At 51.0% G+C, this 20,510-nt stretch overlaps 1 protein-coding gene across 1 annotated transcript in view; it reads left to right on the forward strand.

The window, feature by feature from the left end:
- The window catches only part of LOC129823252 (nuclear receptor coactivator 2-like), a gene marked incomplete in the record, with an annotated part of 177,467 nt that overhangs the window by 58,428 nt on the left and 98,529 nt on the right, over positions 1–20,510 (forward strand). Inside the window, 3 exon segments of the mRNA XM_055882158.1 lie at positions 2,631–2,734; positions 10,717–10,894; positions 16,330–16,512. Coding sequence (XP_055738133.1) covers positions 2,631–2,734; positions 10,717–10,894; positions 16,330–16,512 — 465 coding nt within the window.

Raw genomic sequence — 20,510 nt, forward strand, 5'->3', positions numbered from 1 at the left:
GTCCCTGTCCGTCCCCGTCTGGCCCCGTCCGTCCGTCCCCGTATGTCCCCGTCCGTGTCCGTCCGTCCGTCCCCGTCCGTCCGTCCCCGTCTGTCCCCGTCCGTCCCCGTCTGTCCCCGTCTGTCCCCGTCCGTCCCCGTCCGTCCGTCCCCGTCCGTCCCTGTCCCCGTCCGTCCCCGTCCGTCCCTGTCCCCGTCCGTCCCGGTCCGTCCCCGTCTGTCCCCGTCTGTCCCCGTCCCCGTCCCCGTCCGTCCCCGTCCGTCCCCGTCTGTCCCCGTCCGTCCCCGTCCGTCCGTCCCCGTCTGTCCCCGTCCGTCCGTCCCCGTCTGTCCCCGTCTGTCCCCGTCCGTCCCCGTCTGTCCCCGTCCGTCCGTCCCCGTCCGTCCCCGTCTGTCCCCGTCCGTCCCCGTCCCCGTCTGTCCCCGTCCGTCCGTCCCCGTCTGTCCCCGTCTGTCCCCGTCCGTCCCCGTCTGTCCCCGTCCGTCTCCGTCCCCGTCCGTCCGTCCCCGTCTGTCCCCGTCCCCGTCCGTCCGTCCCCGTCTGTCCCCGTTCGTCTCCGTCCGTCCGTCCCCGTCTGTACCCGTCCGTCTCCGTCCGTCCGTCCCCGTCTGTCCCCGTCCGTCTCCGTCCGTCCGTCCCCGTCCGTCCGTCTCCGTCCCCGTCCGTCCGTCCCCGTCTGTCCCCGTCCCCGTCCGTCCGTCCCCGTCTGTCCCCGTCCGTCTCCGTCCGTCCGTCCCCGTCTGTCCCCGTCCGTCTCCGTCCGTCCGTCCCCGTCTGTCCCCGTCCGTCTCCGTCCGTCCGTCCCCGTCCGTCCGTCCGTCTCCGTCCCCGTCTGTCCCCGTCCCCGTCCGTCCGTCCCCGTCTGTCCCCGTCCGTCCCCGTCCGTCCCTGTCCCCGTCCGTCCGTCCGTCTGACAACAGAAGTTGTTTACTCAGTTGGAGGAGGAGCAACGTTCTTTCCATAATGACTTTAGCGGTCTTTTTCTTTTCTTTTTCTTGCGTTGACAATGACCATCCATCTTGCTGCCCGACACCCGCGTGAAAGCTTCATGCTGCACACACACACACACACACACACACACACACACACACACACACACACACACACACACACACACACACACACACACACACACACACACACACACACACACACACACACACACACACACAGTTCGTGCCCCAGTTAGTGACATGGCAGCGGGTGGTGTCTAGACAATACGCTGTGCGCGAATCTCCTTTGTGAGATCAGTGAGGAGAGAAGATTGGCTGATTGAGAGAGAGATGGCACCCTATCCACTGCATAGTGCCTAACCTTTGACCTATGGGTTTCCCCCACGGGCACTTGTCAAGAGAAGTGCACTTTAAAGGGAATAGGGATCCCATTTAGGACTGTCTGTGTGATGTCTCTCATATAGGTCAGTGATTGTAATGAGGGATTTGAGGGTGAATGTCTCTGATAAGGTCTGGATTATTAATGGGATCACACAGCCTACATTAGGACTCGTTTGACATTCATTTGATTATTGTATAAGAGATGGATACATTTATCCTCCCTTTGAAGATCTGTTATTCTCTTTATTAAACAGGAAGAAGGAAGAGTAAATGTTAAAAGAGATCCTCGGGCGGTTACTTTCTCTAAAAGTCTACCTGAATCTCTATTAAACAGGAAGAAGGAAGAGTAAATGTTAAAAGAGATCCTCGGGTGGTTACTTTCTCTAAAAGTCTAACTGGATCTCTATTAAACAGGAAGAAGGAAGAGTAAATGTTAAAAGAGATCCTCGGGCGGTTACTTTCTCTAAAAGTCTAACTGGATCTCTATTAAACAGGAAGAAGGAAGAGTAAATGTTAAAAGAGATCCTCGGGTGGTTACTTTCTCTAACAGTCTCACTGGATCTCTATTAAACAGGAAGAAGGAAGAGTAAATGTTAAGAGATCCTCGGGTGGTTACTTTCTCTAACAGTCTAACTGAAGCTCTATTAAACAGGAAGAAGGAAGAGTAAATGTTAAAAGAGATCCTCGGGCGGTTACTTTCTCTAACAGTCTAACTGGATCTCTATTAAACAGGAAGAAGGAAGAGTAAATGTTAAAAGAGATCCTCGGGTGGTTACTTTCTCTAAAAGTCTAACTGGATCTCTATTAAACAGGAAGAAGGAAGAGTAAATGTTAAAAGAGATCCTCGGGTGGTTACTTTCTCTAACAGTCTAACTGAATCTCTATTAAACAGGAAGAGTAAATGTTAAAAGAGATCCTCGGGCGGTTACTTTCTCTAACAGTCTAACTGGATCTCTATTAAACAGGAAGAAGGAAGAGTAAATGTTGAGATCCTCGGGTGGTTACTTTCTCTAACAGTCTCACTGGATCTCTATTAAACAGGAAGAAGGAAGAGAGGTATCTGAGCGATCCAAATGAACAGCATGTTCTTCTCGTCCCAAATAGCACCCTATTACATTTGTAGTGCACTACTTTTGATGGGCTCGATGTACTAGGGTGCCATTTCTCTCAGACCAGTTGTCTCCAGTTTAGAGCCAGTCTTTGTCTCTCAGTTTAAGGTTTGTTGATGTTGTTGATGAGGCTATGAGGTAAAGAAAAAGAAAGAAACACGAATCTGATTGGCTTTCTCTCCCACAGAGAAAGCAGCAGCAGCCAATGAGGAGGAGGTACAGAAGGCGGACATCTCATCAACGGGCCAATCCGTCATCGACAAGGAGGCTCTCGGACCAATGATGCTGGAGGTGAGTCTGAGAGCTGCTGCTACTGCTGGTTTGGGTTGGGTTGGGTTGGGTTGGGCTGGGCTGGGTTGGGTTGGGCTGGGTTGGGCTGGGCTGGGTTGGGCTGGGCTGGGTTGGGCTGGGTTGGGCTGGGCTGGGCCGGGCAGGGCTGGGCAGGGCAGGGCTGGGCCGGGCTGGGCTGGGCCGGGCTGGGTTGGGCCGGGCTGGGGTGGGCCGGGCTGGGCTGGGCCGGGCTGGGTTGGGCCGGGCTGGGCTGGGCCGGGCTGGGCCGGGCCGGGTTGGGCCGGGCTGGGTTGGGCCGGGCTGGGCTGGGCCGGGCTGGGCTGGGCCGGGCTGGGCCGGGCCGGGTTGGGCCGGGCTGGGTTGGGCCGGGCTGGGCTGGGTTGGGCTGGGCTGGGCTGGGCTGGGTTAGGTTGGGCTGGGCTGGGTTGGGCTGGGCTGGGTTAGGTTGGGCAGGGCAGGGTTAAGCTGGGTTGGGCTGGGTTGGGCAGGGCAGGGTTAGGCTGGGTTGTGCTGGGCTGGGTTGAGTTGGGCTGGGCTAGGCTGGGTTGGGTTGGGTTAGGCTGGGCTGGGTTGAGTTGGGCTGGGCTAGGCTGGGTTGGGTTGGGTTAGGCTGGGCTGGGTTAGGCTGGGCTGGGTTGTGCTGGGCTGGGTTGGGTTGAGTTGAGTTGGGCTGGGTTAGGCTGGGTTGGGTTGGGTTAGGCTGGGCTGGGCTGGGTTAGGCTGGGCTGGGCTGGGTTGGGCTGGGTTGGGTTGGGTTGAGTTGGGCTGGGCAGGGCAGGGTTAGGCTGGGTTGTGCTAGGCTGGGTTGGGTTGTGCTGGGCTGGGCTGGGCTGGGTTGGGCTGGGTTGGGTTGGGTTGAGTTGGGCTGGGTTGGGCTGGGTTAGGCTGGGCTGGGTTAGGCTGGGCTGGGCTGGGTTAGGTTGGGTTAGGCTGGGCTGGGTTGGGTTAGGTTGGGTTATATCCAGGCAGTTCATTCAAAACCAAGGTTGCTTTTACATGCTGACACGTGGGGGGCGTTTCCTGCCGACAGCCTATGTCTACGGCGCGAGCGAACAGAGTCCGTACTCAGAGAGAGGGAGAGAAAGAGGGAGAGTGTGGGTGTGAAGCGCTGGTCTCCCTGTCCATCGCTCCATCCACCGGCAGCCAACAGATGGGAAAGGAGGCAGGAGGGAGAGACGGGGAGAGGGAAGGACAGTGGAGTGGGAGGCAGTGGAGAGGGAGAGAGAGGGAAAGTGGCTATATTTAGCAGAGTTGCATGTGGATTCAGTGACGGTGGACCTCCAGAGCTATTAATATTATCCTGACAGGAGACATCTCACAGTGAACAGAGAGAAGAGAGGAATTAGAGGAGGGAAGAGAGGGCTGAATGAACTGATTCATCCGGCAGGCAGGCAGGCAGCGAGGCAGGCAGGCAGGCAGGCAGGCAGGCAGGCAGCGAGGCAGGCAGCGAGGCAGGCAGCGAGGCAGGCAGCGAGGCAGGCAGGCAGGCAGCGAGGCAGGCAGCGAGGCTGTGGGTGTTGCTTTGCAACTAGACGTCAGAGGCACTTCGGTCGCTGTGCGTATGGCGGTCTGTCGGCTGCGGGGGACAACGGGGACGTTGCTCAGCACACTACAGCAGACCAGTGATTTACAACCTGATGAAATCAGAGTACACATTTCTGCTTCATTCGTCTGCAGAAAATGACCAGGAAGAGAGAGGACACACTAACTCAGCATGGCTGTAGTCAGTCAACTAGTCAGCCTGTCAGTTAGCTAGCCTGTCAGTTAGTCCCTAGCCAGTCAGCCTGTCAGTTAGCTAGCCTGTCAGTTAGTCCCTAGCCAGTCAGCCTGTCAGTTAGCTAGCCAGTCAGCTAGTCCCTAGCCAGTCAGCTAGTCCCTAGCCAGTCAGTTAGTCCCTAGCCAGTCAGTTAGTCCCTAGCCAGTCAGTTAGTCCCTAGCCAGTCAGTTAGTCCCTAGCCAGTCAGTTAGTTCCTAGCCAGTTAGCTAGCCAGTCAGCCTGTCAGTTAGTCCCTAGCCAGTTAGCTAGCCAGTCAGCCTGTCAGTTAGTCCCTAGCCAGTTAGCTAGCCAGTCAGTTAGTTAGTCCCTAGCCAGTTAGCTAGCCAGTCAGTTAGTTAGTCCCTAGCCAGTTAGCTAGCCAGTCAGTTTGTTAGTCCCTAGCCAGTTAGCTAGCCAGTCAGCCTGTCAGTTAGTCCCTAGCCAGTTAGCTAGCCAGTCAGTTAGTTAGTCCCTAGCCAGTTAGCTAGCCAGTCAGTTAGTCCCTAGCCAGTCAGCTTGTCAGTTAGTTCCTAGCCAGTCAGCTAGTCCCTAGCCAGTCAGTTAGTCCCTAGCCAGTCAGCTAGTCCCTAGTCAGTCAGTTAGTCCCTAGCCAGTTAGCTAGCCAGTCAGTTAGTTAGTCCCTAGCCAGTTAGCTAGCCAGTCAGTCAGTTAGTCCCTAGCCAGTCAGTTAGTCCCTAGCCAGTTAGCTAGCCAGTCAGCCTGTCAGTTAGTCCCTAGCCAGTCAGTTAGCTAGCCAGTCAGCCTGTCAGTTAGCAATTTTTTTGGGTTACTACTTAATTCCATATGTGTTATTTCATAGTTTTGATGTCTTCACTATTATTCTACAATGTACAAAATAGTAAAAATAAAGAAAATCCCTTGAATGAGTAGATGTTCTAAAACTTTTGACCGGTAGTGTGTGTGTGTGTGTGTGTGTGTGTGTGTGTGTGTGTGTGTATATATATATATATATATATATATACACAGTGGGGAGAACAAGTATTTGATACACTGCCGATTTTGCAGGTTTTCCTACTTACAAAGCATGTAGAGGTCTGTAATTTTTATCATAGGTACACTTCAACTGTGAGAGACGGAATCTAAAAATCAAAAATCCAGAAAATCACATTATATGATTTTTAAGTAATTAATTTGCATTTTATTGCATGACATAAGTATTTGATAGAAAAGCAGAACTTAATATTTGGTACAGAAACCTTTTTTTGCAATTACAGAGATCATATGTTTCCTGTAGTTCTTGACCAGGTTTGCACACACTGCAGCAGGGATTTTGGCCCACTCCTCCATACAGACCTTCTCCAGATCCTTCAAGTTTCGGGGCTGTCGCTGGGCAATACGGACTTTCAGCTCCCTCCAAAGATTTTCTATTGGGTTCAGGTCTGGAGACTGGCTAGGCCACTCCAGGACCTTGAGATGCTTCTTACGGAGCCACTCCTTAGTTGCCCTGGCTGTGTGTTTCGGGTCGTTGTCATGCTGGAAGACCCAGCCACGACCCATCTTCAATGCTCTTACTGAGGGAAGGAGGTTGTTGGCCAAGATCTCGCGATACATGGCCCCATCCATCCTCCCCTCAATACAGTGCAGTCGTCCTGTCCCCTTTGCAGAAAAGCATCCCCAAAGAATGATGTTTCCACCTCCATGCTTCACGGTTGGGATGGTGTTCTTGGGGTTGTACTCATCCTTCTTCTTCCTCCAAACATGGCGAGTGGAGTTTAGACCAAAAAGCTCTATTTTTGTCTCATCAGACCACATGACCTTCTTCCATTCCTCCTCTGGATCATCCAGATGGTCATTGGCAAACTTCAGACGGGCCTGGACATGCGCTGGCTTCAGCAGGGGGACCTTGCGTGCTCTGCAGGATTTTAATCCATGACGGCGTAGTGTGTTACTAATGGTTTTCTTTGAGACTGTGGTCCCAGCTCTCTTCAGGTCATTGACCAGGTCCTGCCGTGTAGTTCTGGGCTGATCCCTCACCTTCCTCATGATCATTGATGCCCCACGAGGTGAGATCTTGCATGGAGCCCCAGACCGAGGGTGATTGACCGTCATCTTGAACTTCTTCCATTTTCTAATAATTGCGCCAACAGTTGTTGCCTTCTCACCACGCTGCTTGCCTATTGTCCTGTAGCCCATCCCCGCCTTGTGCAGGTCTACAATTTTATCCCTGATGTCCTTACACAGCTCTCTGGTCTTGGCCATTGTGGAGAGGTTGGAGTCTGTTTGATTGAGTGTGTGGACAGGTGTCTTTTATACAGGTAACGAGTTCAAACAGGTGCAGTTAATACAGGTAATGAGTGGAGAACAGGAGGGCTTCTTAACACATGACATACGTTTTCAGGTATGGAAACATCTGACAAACGTTGATGTTGGAGTGAACTATCCACTTGAGACAGAACCGGAGACAGAACCGGAGACAGAACCGGAGACAGAACCAGAGAATAGAGCAGAGAGCAGGGCCTTTCTCTGTGATGATAATGACATTGCTCATAGGGGATACATGAGTTATATTGTATGAAGCAGGGCATGGACTGTGGCTGTTACTGGATGGTTGCTTTCACACTATTGTCTTTCTCTCTGTCCCTCTCACCAACTCTCTCTCAGTCCCTTTCTCCAACTCTCTCTCTGTCCCTTTCTCCAACTCTCTCTCAGTCCCTTTCTCCAACTCTCTCTCTGTCCCTTTCTCCAACTCTCTCTCTGTCCCTTTCTCCAACTCTCTCTGTGTCCCTTTCTCCAACTCTCTCTCTGTCCCTTTCTCCAACTCTCTCTCTGTCCCTTTCTCCAACTCTCTCTCTGTCCCTTTCTCCAACTCTCTCTCTGTCCCTTTCTCCAACTCTCTCTCTGTCCCTTTCTCCAACTCTCTCTCTGTCCCTTTCTCCAACTCTCTCTCTGTCCCTTTCTCCAACTCTCTCTCTGTCCCTTTCTCCAACTCTCTCTCGGTCCCTTTCTCCAACTCTCTCTCGGTCCCTTTCTCCAACTCTCTCTCGGTCCCTTTCTCCAACTCTCTCTCGGTCCCTTTCTCCAACTCTCTCTCGGTCCCTTTCTCCAACTCTCTCTCGGTCCCTTTCTCCAACTCTCTCTCGGTCCCTTTCTCCAACTCTCTCTCTGTCCCTTTCTCCAACTCTCTCTCGGTCCCTTTCTCCAACTCTCTCTCGGTCCCTTTCTCCAACTCTCTCTCGGTCCCTTTCTCCAACTCTCTCTCGGTCCCTTTCTCCAACTCTCTCTCGGTCCCTTTCTCCAACTCTCTCTCGGTCCCTTTCTCCAACTCTCTCTCGGTCCCTTTCTCCAACTCTCTCTCGGTCCCTTTCTCCAACTCTCTCTCTGTCCCTTTCTCCAACTCTCTCTCTGTCCCTTTCTCCAACTCTCTCTCTGTCCCTTTCTCCAACTCTCTCTCGGTCCCTTTCTCCAACTCTCTCTCTGTCCCTTTCTCCAACTCTCTCTGTCCCTTTCTCCAACTCTCTCTCTGTCCCTTTCTCCAACTCTCTCTCTGTCCCTTTCTCCAACTCTCTCTCTGTCCCTTTCTCCAACTCTCTCTCGGTCCCTTTCTCCAACTCTCTCTCGGTCCCTTTCTCCAACTCTCTCTCGGTCCCTTTCTCCAACTCTCTCTCGGTCCCTTTCTCCAACTCTCTCTCGGTCCCTTTCTCCAACTCTCTCTCTATCTCTCTGTCTCTCCCTCACTCTCTCTCACTCTCCCTCTGTGTGTTACCTCTATCTCCCCTCCCTCACCCCTCTGCCACCATTGTCACACAGTACAGTCCATTAACTCTCAGGCTTTGGTAACAAAGCTATCGTTAATATGCCTTCCCACCCCTGTCGCTTTCTACGAACACAACAATTAGCAGGTCATTTGTGTTGGTTTATTAGCGTCAATGTTTTGTACGTTTGGACATTTCCTGTAGCGTTCCGTTGTTCAGCTAGCGAGATCAAAGGCTATTTCTCAGAGTGATCCGTTGAGTCGTCATCTGTGCCTGAAATGGCGCCCTTTCCCCTGTGTAGTGCACTACTTTTGACTAAAGCCTATGCGCCCCGCTCAAATTTAGTTCACTTTAAAGGGAATATGGTGCCATTTGAGGTACAGATGTCTTTTTTATTTAAATACCCTGCTGAATCCTGAGACCACTGTAAAAGGAGTGGTCTCTTGACTCAAACCTCTGTCTCTCCCTTGGTCTCTCTACTCAAACCTCGTCTCTCCCTTGGTCTCTACTCAAACCTCTCCCTCTCCCTTGGTCTCTCTACTCAAACCTCTGTCTCTCCCTTGGTCTCTACTCAAACCTCTTCCTCTCCCTTGGTCTCTACTCAAACCTCTGTCTCTCCCTTGGTCTCTCTACTCAAACCTCTGTCTCTCCCTTGGTCTCTCTACTCAAACCTCTGTCTCTCCCTTGGTCTCTCTACTCAAACCTCGTCTCTCCCTTGGTCTCTACTCAAACCTCTGTCTCTCCCTTGGTCTCTCTACTCAAACCTCGTCTCTCCCTTGGTCTCTACTCAAACCTCTGTCTCTCCCTTGGTCTCTCTACTCAAACCTCTGTCTCTCCCTTGGTCTCTCTACTCAAACCTCTGTCTCTCCCTTGGTCTCTACTCAAACCTCGTCTCTCCCTTGGTCTCTACTCAAACCTCTGTCTCTCCCTTGGTCTCTACTCAAACCTCTGTCTCTCCCTTGGTCTCTACTCAAACCTCTTCCTCTCCCTTGGTCTCTACTCAAACCTCTCCCTCTCCCTTGGTCTCTACTCAAACCTCTGTCTCTCCCTTGGTCTCTCTACTCAAACCTCTGTCTCTCCCTTGGTCTCTACTCAAACCTCTGTCTCTCCCTTGGTCTCTCTACTCAAACCTCTGTCTCTCCCTTGGTCTCTACTCAAACCTCGTCTCTCCCTTGGTCTCTCTACTCAAACCTCTGTCTCTCCCTTGGTCTCTACTCAAACCTCTGTCTCTCCCTTGGTCTCTACTCAAACCTCTGTCTCTACTCAAACCTCGTCTCTCCCTTGGTCTCTACTCAAACCTCTGTCTCTCCCTTGGTCTCTCTACTCAAACCTCTGTCTCTCCCTTGGTCTCTACTCAAACCTCTGTCTCTCCCTTGGTCTCTACTCAAACCTCTGTCTCTCCCTTGGTCTCTACTCAAACCTCTGTCTCTCCCTTGGTCTCTACTCAAACCTCTGTCTCTCCCTTGGTCTCTACTCAAACCTCTGTCTCTCCCTTGGTCTCTCTACTCAAACCTCTGTCTCTCCCTTGGTCTCTACTCAAACCTCTGTCTCTCCCTTGGTCTCTACTCAAACCTCTGTCTCTCCCTTGGTCTCTACTCAAACCTCTGTCTCTCCCTTGGTCTCTACTCAAACCTCTGTCTCTCCCTTGGTCTCTCTACTCAAACCTCTGTCTCTCCCTTGGTCTCTACTCAAACCTCTGTCTCTCCCTTGGTCTCTACTCAAACCTCTGTCTCTCCCTTGGTCTCTCTACTCAAACCTCTGTCTCTCCCTTGGTCTCTACTCAAACCTCGTCTCTCCCTTGGTCTCTCTACTCAAACCTCTGTCTCTCCCTTGGTCTCTACTCAAACCTCTGTCTCTCCCTTGGTCTCTACTCAAACCTCTGTCTCTCCCTTGGTCTCTACTCAAACCTCTGTCTCTACTCAAACCTCGTCTCTCCCTTGGTCTCTACTCAAACCTCGTCTCTCCCTTGGTCTCTACTCAAACCTCGTCTCTCCCTTGGTCTCTACTCAAACCTCTGTCTCTCCCTTGGTCTCTACTCAAACCTCTGTCTCTCCCTTGGTCTCTCTACTCAAACCTCTGTCTCTCCCTTGGTCTCTACTCAAACCTCTGTCTCTCCCTTGGTCTCTACTCAAACCTCTGTCTCTCCCTTGGTCTCTACTCAAACCTCTGTCTCTCCCTTGGTCTCTACTCAAACCTCTGTCTCTCCCTTGGTCTCTACTCAAACCTCTGTCTCTACTCAAACCTCTGTCTCTCCCTTGGTCTCTACTCAAACCTCTGTCTCTCCCTTGGTCTCTACTCAAACCTCTGTCTCTCCCTTGGTCTCTACTCAAACCTCGTCTCTCCCTTGGTCTCTACTCAAACCTCGTCTCTCCCTTGGTCTCTCTACTCAAACCTCGTCTCTCCCTTGGTCTCTTGTTGATATTTTTTAAAAGCTATATATTTTTTAAAGTTGAAGAAACCAATCAATGTCAACAAGTAAATATACGTATATTTTATTTTCCTCCCCCCTCCAGGCTCTGGATGGGTTCTTCTTCGTGGTGAACATGGAGGGTAACATAGTGTTTGTGTCTGAGAACGTGACCCAGTACCTGCTGTATAACCAGGAGGAGCTGATGAACACCAGCGTCTACAGCGTCCTGCACGTAGGAGACCACGCTGAGTTCATCAAGAACCTGCTGCCCAAGAGCCTGGGTGAGTCTACAGTACAGTATACCTAGGGCTGGGCCAGTCTACAGTGTACCTAGGGTTGGGCCAGTCTACAGTGTACCTAGGGCTGGGTAAATCTACAGTTTACCTAGGGCTGGGCCAGTCTACAGTGTACCTAGGGCTGGGCCAGTCTACAGTATACCTAGGGCTGGGCCAGTCTACAGTATACCTAGGGCTGGGCCAGTCTACAGTGTACCTAGGGCTGGGCCAGTCTACAGTGTACCTAGGGCTGGGCCAGTCTACAGTGTACCTAGGGCTGGGCCAGTCTACAGTATACCTAGGGCTGGGCCAGTCTACAGTGTACCTAGGGCTGGGCCAGTCTACAGTGTACCTAGGGCTGGGCCAGTCTACAGTGTACCTAGGGCTGGGCCAGTCTACAGTATACCTAGGGCTGGGTGAATCTACAGTATACCTAGGGCTGGGCCAGTCTGCAGTATACCTAGGGCTGGGCCAGTTTACAGTGTACCTAGGGCTGGCCCAGTGTACCTAGGCCTGGGCCAGTCTACAGTATACCTAGGCCTGGGCCAGTCTACAGTGTACCTAGGGCTGGGCCAGTCTACAGTATACCTAGGGCTGGGCCAGTCTACAGTATACCTAGGGCTGGGTGAATCTACAGTATACCTAGGGCTGGGCCAGTCTACAGTATACCTAGGGCTGGGCCAGTCTACAGTATACCTAGGGCTGGGCCAGTCTACAGTGTACCTAGGGCTGGGCCAGTCTACAGTGTACCTAGGCCTGGGCCAGTCTACAGTATACCTAGGGCTGGGTGAGTCTACAGTGTACCTAGGGCTGGGCCAGTCTACAGTGTACCTAGGGCTGGGTGAATCTACAGTATACCTAGGGCTGGGCCAGTCTACAGTGTACCTAGGGCTGGGCCAGTCTACAGTGTACCTAGGGTTGGGCCAGTCTACAGTGTATCTAGGGCTGGGCCAGTCTACAGTATACCTAGGGCTGGGCCAGTCTACAGTATACCTAGGGCTGGGCCAGTCTACAGTATACCTAGGGCTGGGCCAGTCTACAGTATACCTAGGGCTGGGCCAGTCTACAGTGTACCTAGGGCTGGGCCAGTCTACAGTGTACCTAGGGCTGGGCCAGTCTACAGTGTACCTAGGGCTGGGCCAGTCTACAGTATACCTAGGGCTGGGCCAGTCTACAGTGTACCTAGGGCTGGGCCAGTCTACAGTGTACCTAGGGCTGGGCCAGTCTACAGTGTACCTAGGGCTGGGCCAGTCTACAGTATACCTAGGGCTGGGTGAATCTACAGTATACCTAGGGCTGGGCCAGTCTGCAGTATACCTAGGGCTGGGCCAGTTTACAGTGTACCTAGGCCTGGGCCAGTCTACAGTATACCTAGGCCTGGGCCAGTCTACAGTGTACCTAGGGCTGGGCCAGTCTACAGTATACCTAGGGCTGGGCCAGTCTACAGTATACCTAGGGCTGGGTGAATCTACAGTATACCTAGGGCTGGGCCAGTCTACAGTATACCTAGGGCTGGGCCAGTCTACAGTATACCTAGGGCTGGGCCAGTCTACAGTGTACCTAGGGCTGGGCCAGTCTACAGTGTACCTAGGCCTGGGCCAGTCTACAGTATACCTAGGGCTGGGTGAGTCTACAGTGTACCTAGGGCTGGGCCAGTCTACAGTGTACCTAGGGCTGGGTGAATCTACAGTATACCTAGGGCTGGGCCAGTCTACAGTGTACCTAGGGCTGGGCCAGTCTACAGTATACCTAGGGCTCGGCCAGTCTACAGTATACCTAGGGCTGGCCCAGTCTACAGTATACCTAGGGCTGGCCCAGTCTACAGTATACCTCTATAGAATCTGTCTCTCTGTCAGTTCTCCTTTACTGCTGTCCAGAACAGTTTCCCTACTTAATGTATTAAGTTGGCTTCTTTTAATTAAATATTGGCTTATTTTCATTTTAAATGTTCAATTCTCTAGTCAGACAAGTCTGTCTAGTCCTCTCTCCTCTTTTGCTAGAATAAACGCTATGCATCTTCTAGTGATCTATTGATAGGACAGGCACCTGTCAATCACAACGTGAGCGATGACAGGGACAATGCTGGTTGGTCAGTCTGCTGTGTGTCCCGCCTCTCCGTACCGGGGTTCTTTCTGTGCGCTGTGGTTGGCTGCAGTCTAATTTATGGTCATGGATGAGGGAGAGGATGATGCTTCTTCGTCATGTCCTGTCAGTTTCCACGTCCCATGTAATGCAAGAGGTAACGACCATCTGAAATGTACTTCCTTATTGTGTTGTGGCCCATTCATTTATATTATTTCACATGTTTCATATAGCCAGCCACCCTTCTTTCTCTTTCTCTTTCTCTCTCTCTCTCTCTCTCTCTCTCTCTCTCTCTCTCTCTCTCTCTCTCTCTCTCTCTCTCTCAATTCAATTCAATTCAATTCAATTCAATTCAAGGACCTTTATTGGCATGGGAAACATGTGTTAACATTGCCAAAGCAAGTGAGGTAGATATTATACAAAAGTCAAATAAACAATAAAAAAAATATATCTCTCTCTCTCGGTCTTTATCTCTCTCTCTCGGTCTTTATCTCTCTCTCTCGGTCTTTATCTTTCTCTCTCTCTCTCTCTCTCTCTCTCTCTCTGTCTCTGTCTCTGTCTCTGTCTCTGTCTCTGTCTCTGTCTCTGCCTCTGCCTCTGCCTCTGCCTCTGCCTCTGCCTCTGCCTCTGCCTCTGCCTCTGCCTCTGCCTCTGCCTCTGCCTCTGCCTCTCTCTGTCTCTCTCTGTCTGTCTCTGTCTCTCTGTCTCTGTCTCTCCCCTCCCATGTCAAGCTCCTGTCAGTAGCTCTCTAGTCCCTCATATCAGAGTGATCTGTTCTCTGGATGTGTTCTTAAGGGAACCCTATTCCCTATATAGTGCACTACTTTTGACCAGGGCTCTATGGCGTAGTGCACTATCTAGGGAATAGGGTTCCATTTGGCACGGCAGACTCATATTGTGAATCAGATTGAGGTCACTTTTCTCCCTGTACTCTCTAAGCCATCGGGGCAGAACAGAGCACAGAACCCTGGGAAGTGGAAATGATCATCAGAAGGACTGTGCTGTGGCCCAGATACACAGCTTATCAATCACCACACACCACACACACACACACACACACACTGCTGAATGAGATCATGAACCAGATTGAGTTTGTGTCTAGGAGGCTATACTGTATGAGGACAGAGGAGTGTGTGAGAGCTAGTGAGGGGTTTGACGAGGTCCTCAATACAGAGCCTGGTAATATTACACGGTGACCCACATAGTTCCTCTCTCTGTCTTCATCTCTCTCTCTCTCTCTCTCTCTCTCTCTCTCTCTCTCTCTCTCTCTCTCTCTCTCTCTCTCTCTCTCTCTGTCTCTGTCTCTGTCTCTCTCTCTCTCTCTCTCTCTCTCTGTCTCTCTCTCTCTCTCTCTCTGTCTTTATCTCTCTCTCTCGGTCTTTATCTCTCTCTCTCGGTCTTTATCTCTCTCTCTCGGTCTTTATCTCTCTCTCTCTGTCTTTATCTCTCTCTCTCTGTCTTTATCTCTCTCTCGGTCTTTATCTCTCTCTCGGTCTTTATCTCTCTCTCGGTCTTTATCTCTCTCTCGGTCTTCATCTCTCTCGGTCTTTATCTCTCTCTGTCTTTATCTCTCTCTCTCGGTCTTTATCTCTCTCTCGGTCTTTATCTCTCTCTCGGTCTTTATCTCTCTCTCTCTCTGTCTTTATCTCTCTCTCTGTCTTTATCTCTCTCTCGGTCTTTATCTCTCTCTCTCGGTCTTTATCTTTCTCTCGGTCTTTATCTTTCTCTCTCTCTCGGTCTTTATCTCTCTCTCTCTGTCTTTATCTCTCTCTCGGTCTTCATCTCTCAATTCAATTCAATTCAATTCAATTTGCTTTATTGGCATGACGTAACAATGTACATATTGCCAAAGCTTATTTACAATATAAAAATGAGAATCAAAATGGTCAACGGGACAACAGTAACAACAATAACTAAGTGTCAAAATAACCATACATTCAACAATAACAATAAACATACAGTAGAGTACATGTGCAGGTTGATTGGTCTGTCAGACACTGTCCCTCAACTTATGGCAGGCAGCAATGTAGTGCGCTGCCAACCCACAGCTCTCTGCGTCCTCCCCCAACAGGATGGGTAGCCTATCCTCATCAGAGAGGTCTTTGAAACCTTGAATAAGAGTTTCAAATTTGGGGAAATGACACTCTCTAATTGTTTTATATTTTTGACATTTTGTCAGGAAATGCAGCTCCGTCTCAGGTTCTGCTGTTGTGCAGTGGTTGCACAGCCTTTCCTCTACAGGGAGCCAGGTTTTCCTGTGTCTACCCTTCTCAATGGCAAGGCTGTGCTCACTGAGCCTGTACTCTGTCAAGGTTTTTCTAAGGTTTTGATCAGTAACCATAGTCAAATAGTTAGCCACGGTGTACTGTCGATTTAGGGCCAGATAGCACTGCATTTTGCTCTGTGCTTGTGCTTGTGTTTCCCAATAAGCAATGTAGTTTTGTTTTGACTGTGTTGTAATTTGGTTTATTCTGATTGATTGGATGTTCTGGTCCTGAGGCTTCAGTGTGTTAGTAGAACAGGTTTGTGAACTCAGCCCCAGGACCAGCTGGATGAGGGGACTCTTTTCTTTGCTCAGCTCTTGGCATTGCAGGGCTTGGTAATGATATGAGAGGGGTTCACTGTATTTTAGATGTTTCCAAAACTGAATTGCTCTTTTTTGAGTTTTTATTATTAGTGGATATTTGCCTAATTCTGCCCTGCATGCATTGTTTGTAGTTTTCCTCTGGACATCATCTCTCTCTCTCGGTCTTTATCTCTCTCTCTCGGTCTTCATCTCTCTCTCTCGGTCTTCATCTCTCTCTCTCGGTCTTTATCTCTCTCTCTCGGTCTTTATCTCTCTCTCTCGGTCTTTATCTCTCTCTCTCGGTCTTCACCTCTCTCTCTGTCTTCATCTCTCTCTCTCGGTCTTTATCTCTCTCGGTCTTTATCTCTCTCTCTCTGTCTTCATCTCTCTCTCTCGGTCTTTATCTCTCTCTCTCGGTCTTTATCTCTCTCTCTCGGTCTTTATCTCTCTCTCTCGGTCTTTATCTCTCTCTCTCGGTCTTTATCTCTCTCTCTCGGTCTTCACCTCTCTCTCTCGGTCTTCTTATCTCTCTCTCTCTGTCTTCTTATCTCTCTCTCTCGGTCTTTATCTCTCTCTCTCGGTCTTTATCTCTCTCTCTCTGTCTTTATCTCTCTCTCTCTGTCTTCATCTCTCTCTCTCTGTCTCTCGGTCTTCATCTCTCTCTCATACTTTCAGTGTCTTTTTCATCTTCATGTGAATGACTCAAAAGCATATATAGGCTGATATTGGTTAAATATGACTATTTTGACCCATCCCCCCCCCCATCTCCCGTCCCCTCCCTCTCTCCCTGTAGTGAACGGGGTGCCGTGGTCCAGTGAAGGTCCCAGGAGGAACAGTCACACGTTTAACTGTCGTATGCTGGTCAACCCTCACAGTGACAACCAGGACGAGACCAACGACCACCAGGGACAGAGATATAAACCCATGCAGTGTTTCGCTGTCTCCGAACCCAAGAGCATCAAGGAGGAGGCAGAAGGTATGACCGAAGGGAGGGAGGGAGGGGGGGTACCTAGTCAGTTGCACACTGAAATGTGTCTTCTCCATTTAACCCAACCCCTCTGAATCAGAGAGGTGAGGGGGGGGCTGCCTTAATTGATGTCCATGTCATTGACGCCCGGGGAGTAGTTGTTGTTGGGGGTTAACTACCTTGCTCAAGGGCAGAATGGCAGATTTTTCTACCTTGCCGGTAAGGAGCTAGGAGAGGGACAGTGTAGCAGGAGGGGGACAGGAAGGTGACGGGGGGGCAGGAGGGGGACAGGAAGGTGACGGGGGGGCAGGAGGGGGACAGGAAGGTGACGAGGGGGCAGGAGGGTGACGAGGGGGCAGGAGGAGGACAGGAAGGTGACGAGGGGGCAGGAGGGTGACGAGGGGGCAGGAGGAGGACAGGAAGGTGACGGGGGGGGGGGGCAGGAGGGGGACAGGAAGGTGACGAGGGGGCAGGAGGGGGACAGGAAGGTGACGAGGGGGCAGGAGGGGGACAGGAAGGTAAGGGGGGGCAGGAAGGTGACGAGGGGGCAGGAGGGGGACAGGAAGGTGACGGGGGGGGGGGGGGCAGGAGGGGGACAGGAAGGTGACGGGGAGGGGGGGGCAGGAGGGGGACAGGAAGGAGACGGGGGGGCAGGAGGGGGACAGGAAGGTGACGGGGGGGCAGGAGGGGGACAGGAAGGTGACGGGGGGGCAGGAGGGGGACAGGAAGGTGACGTGGGGGCAGGTGGGGGACAGGAAGGTGACGGGTGGATGACAGTATAACAGGAGGTAGCAGGGGACATGATGACAGTATAACAGGATGTAGCAGGGGACATGATGACCGGATGTAGCAGGGGACATGATGACAGTATGTAGCAGGGGACATGATGACAGTATGACAGGATGTAGCAGGGGACATGATGACAGTATGACAGGATGTAGCAGGGGACATGATGACAGTATAACAGGATGTAGCAGGGGACATGATGACAGTATAACATGATGTAGCAGGGGACATGATGGCAGTATAACAGGATGTAGCAGGGGACATGATGACAGTATAACAGGATGTAGCAGGGGACATGATGACAGTATAACAGGATGTAGCAGGGGACGTGATGACAGTATAACAGGATGTAGCAGGGGACGTGATGACAGTATAACAGGATGTAGCAGGGGACATGATGACAGGATAACAGGATGTAGCAGGGGACATGATGACAGTATAACAGGATGTAGCAGGGGACGTGATGACAGTATAACAGGATGTAGCAGGGGACATGATGACAGTATAACAGGATGTAGCGGGGGACATGATGACAGTATGACAGGATGTAGCAGGGGACGTGATGACAGTATAACAGGATGTAGCAGGGGACATGATGACAGTATGACAGGATGTAGCAGGGGACATGATGACAGTATAACAGGATGTAGCAGGGGACGTGATGACAGTATAACAGGATGTAGCAGGGGACGTGATGACAGTATAACAGGATGTAGCAGGGGACATGATGACAGTATGACAGGATGTAGCAGGGGACATGATGACAGTATAACAGGATGTAGCAGGGAACATGATGACAGGAGGTAGCAGGGGACATGATGACAGTATGACAGGAGGTAGCAGGGGACATGATGACAGTATGACAGGAGGTAGCAGGGGACATGATGACAGTATAACAGGATGTAGCAGGGAACATGATGACAGGAGGTAGCAGGGGACATGATGACAGTATGACAGTATGTAGCAGGGGACATGATAACAGTATGACAGGAGGTAGCAGGGGACATGATGACAGTATGACAGGAGGTAGCAGGGGACATGATGACAGTATAACAGTATGTAGCAGGGGACATGATGACAGTATGACAGGATGTAGCAGGGGACATGATGACAGTATGTAGCGGGGGACATGATGACAGTATAACAGGAGGTAGCAGGGGACGTTATGACAGTATAACAGGATGTAGCAGGGGACATGATGACAGTATGACAGTATGTAGCAGGGGACATGATGACAGTATGACAGTATGTAGCAGGGGACATGATGACAGTATGACAGTATGTAGCAGGGGACATGATGACAGTATAACAGGAGGTAGCAGGGGACATGATGACAGTATGACAGGATGTAGCAGGGGACATGATGACAGTATGACAGGATGTAGCAGGGGACATGATGACAGTATAACAGGATGTAGCAGGGGACATGATGACAGTATGACAGGATGTAGCAGGGGACATGATGACAGTATAACAGGAGGTAGCAGGGGACATGATGACAGTATGACAGGATGTAGCAGGGGACATGATGACAGTATGACAGGAGGTAGCAGGGGGCATGATGACAGTATGTAGCAGGGGACATGATGACAGTATTACAGGAGGTAGCAGGGGACATGATGACAGGATGTAGCAGGGGACATGATGACAGTATAACAGGAGGTAGCAGGGGACGTGATGACAGGATGTAGCAGGGGACATGATGACAGTATACCAGGATGTAGCAGGGGACATGATGACAGTATGTAGCAGGGGACATGATGACAGGATGTAGCAGGGGACATGATGACAGTATGACAGGATGTAGCAGGGGACATGATGACAGTATAACAGGATGTAGCAGGGGACATGATGACAGGATGTATCAGGGGACATGATGACAGTATGACAGGATGTAGCAGGGGACATGATGACAGTATGACAGGAGGTAGCAGGGGACATGATGACAGTATAACAGGAGGTAGCAGGGGACATGATGACAGTGTAACAGGATGTAGCAGGGGACATGATGACAGTATAACAGGAGGTAGCAGGGGACATGGTGACACTATAACAGGATGTAGCAGGGGACATGATGATAGGATAACAGGATGTAGCAGGGGACATGATGACAGTATAACAGGAGGTAGCAGGGGACATGATGACAGTATGGCAGGAGGTAGCAGGGGACATAATGACAGGATGTAGCAGGGGACATGATGACAGTATAACAGGATGTAGCAGGGGACATGATGACAGTATAACAGGAGGTAGCAGGGGACATGATGACAGTATAACAGGATGTAGCAGGGGACATGATGACAGTATAACAGGATGTAGCAGGGGACATGATGACAGTATAACAGGAGGTAGCAGGGGACATGATGACAGTATAACAGGATGTAGCAGGGGACATGATGACAGTATAACAGGAGGTAGCAAGGGACATGGTGACACTATAACAGGATGTAGCAGGGGACATGATGATAGGATAACAGGATGTAGCAGGGGACATGATGACAGTATAACAGGAGGTAGCAGGGGACATGATGACAGTATGACAGGAGGTAGCAGGGGACATGATGACAGGATGTAGCAGGGGACATGATGACAGGATGTAGCAGGGGACATGATGACAGTATAACAGGATGTAGCAGGGGACATGATGACAGTATAACATGATGTAGCAGGGGACATGATGGCAGTATAACAGGATGTAGCAGGGGACATGATGACAGTATAACAGGATGTAGCAGGGGACATGATGACAGTATAACAGGATGTAGCAGGGGACGTGATGACAGTATAACAGGATGTAGCAGGGGACCTGATGACAGTATAACAGGATGTAGCAGGGGACATGATGACAGGATAACAGGATGTAGCAGGGGACATGATGACAGTATGACAGGATATAGCAGGGGACGTGATGACAGTATAACAGGATGTAGCAGGGGACGTGATGACAGTATAACAGGATGTAGCAGGGGACGTGATGACAGTATAACAGGATGTAGCAGGGGACATGATGACAGTATGACAGGATGTAGCAGGGGACATGATGACAGTATAACAGGATGTAGCAGGGGACGTGATGACAGTATAACAGGATGTAGCAGGGGACGTGATGACAGTATAACAGGATGTAGCAGGGGACATGATGACAGTATGACAGGATTTAGCAGGGGACATGATGACAGTATAACAGGATGTAGCAGGGGACGTGATGACAGTATAACAGG

Source organism: Salvelinus fontinalis, chromosome 25 (assembly GCF_029448725.1).
Source record: "Salvelinus fontinalis isolate EN_2023a chromosome 25, ASM2944872v1, whole genome shotgun sequence".
NCBI classification, from domain to species: domain Eukaryota; kingdom Metazoa; phylum Chordata; class Actinopteri; order Salmoniformes; family Salmonidae; genus Salvelinus; species Salvelinus fontinalis.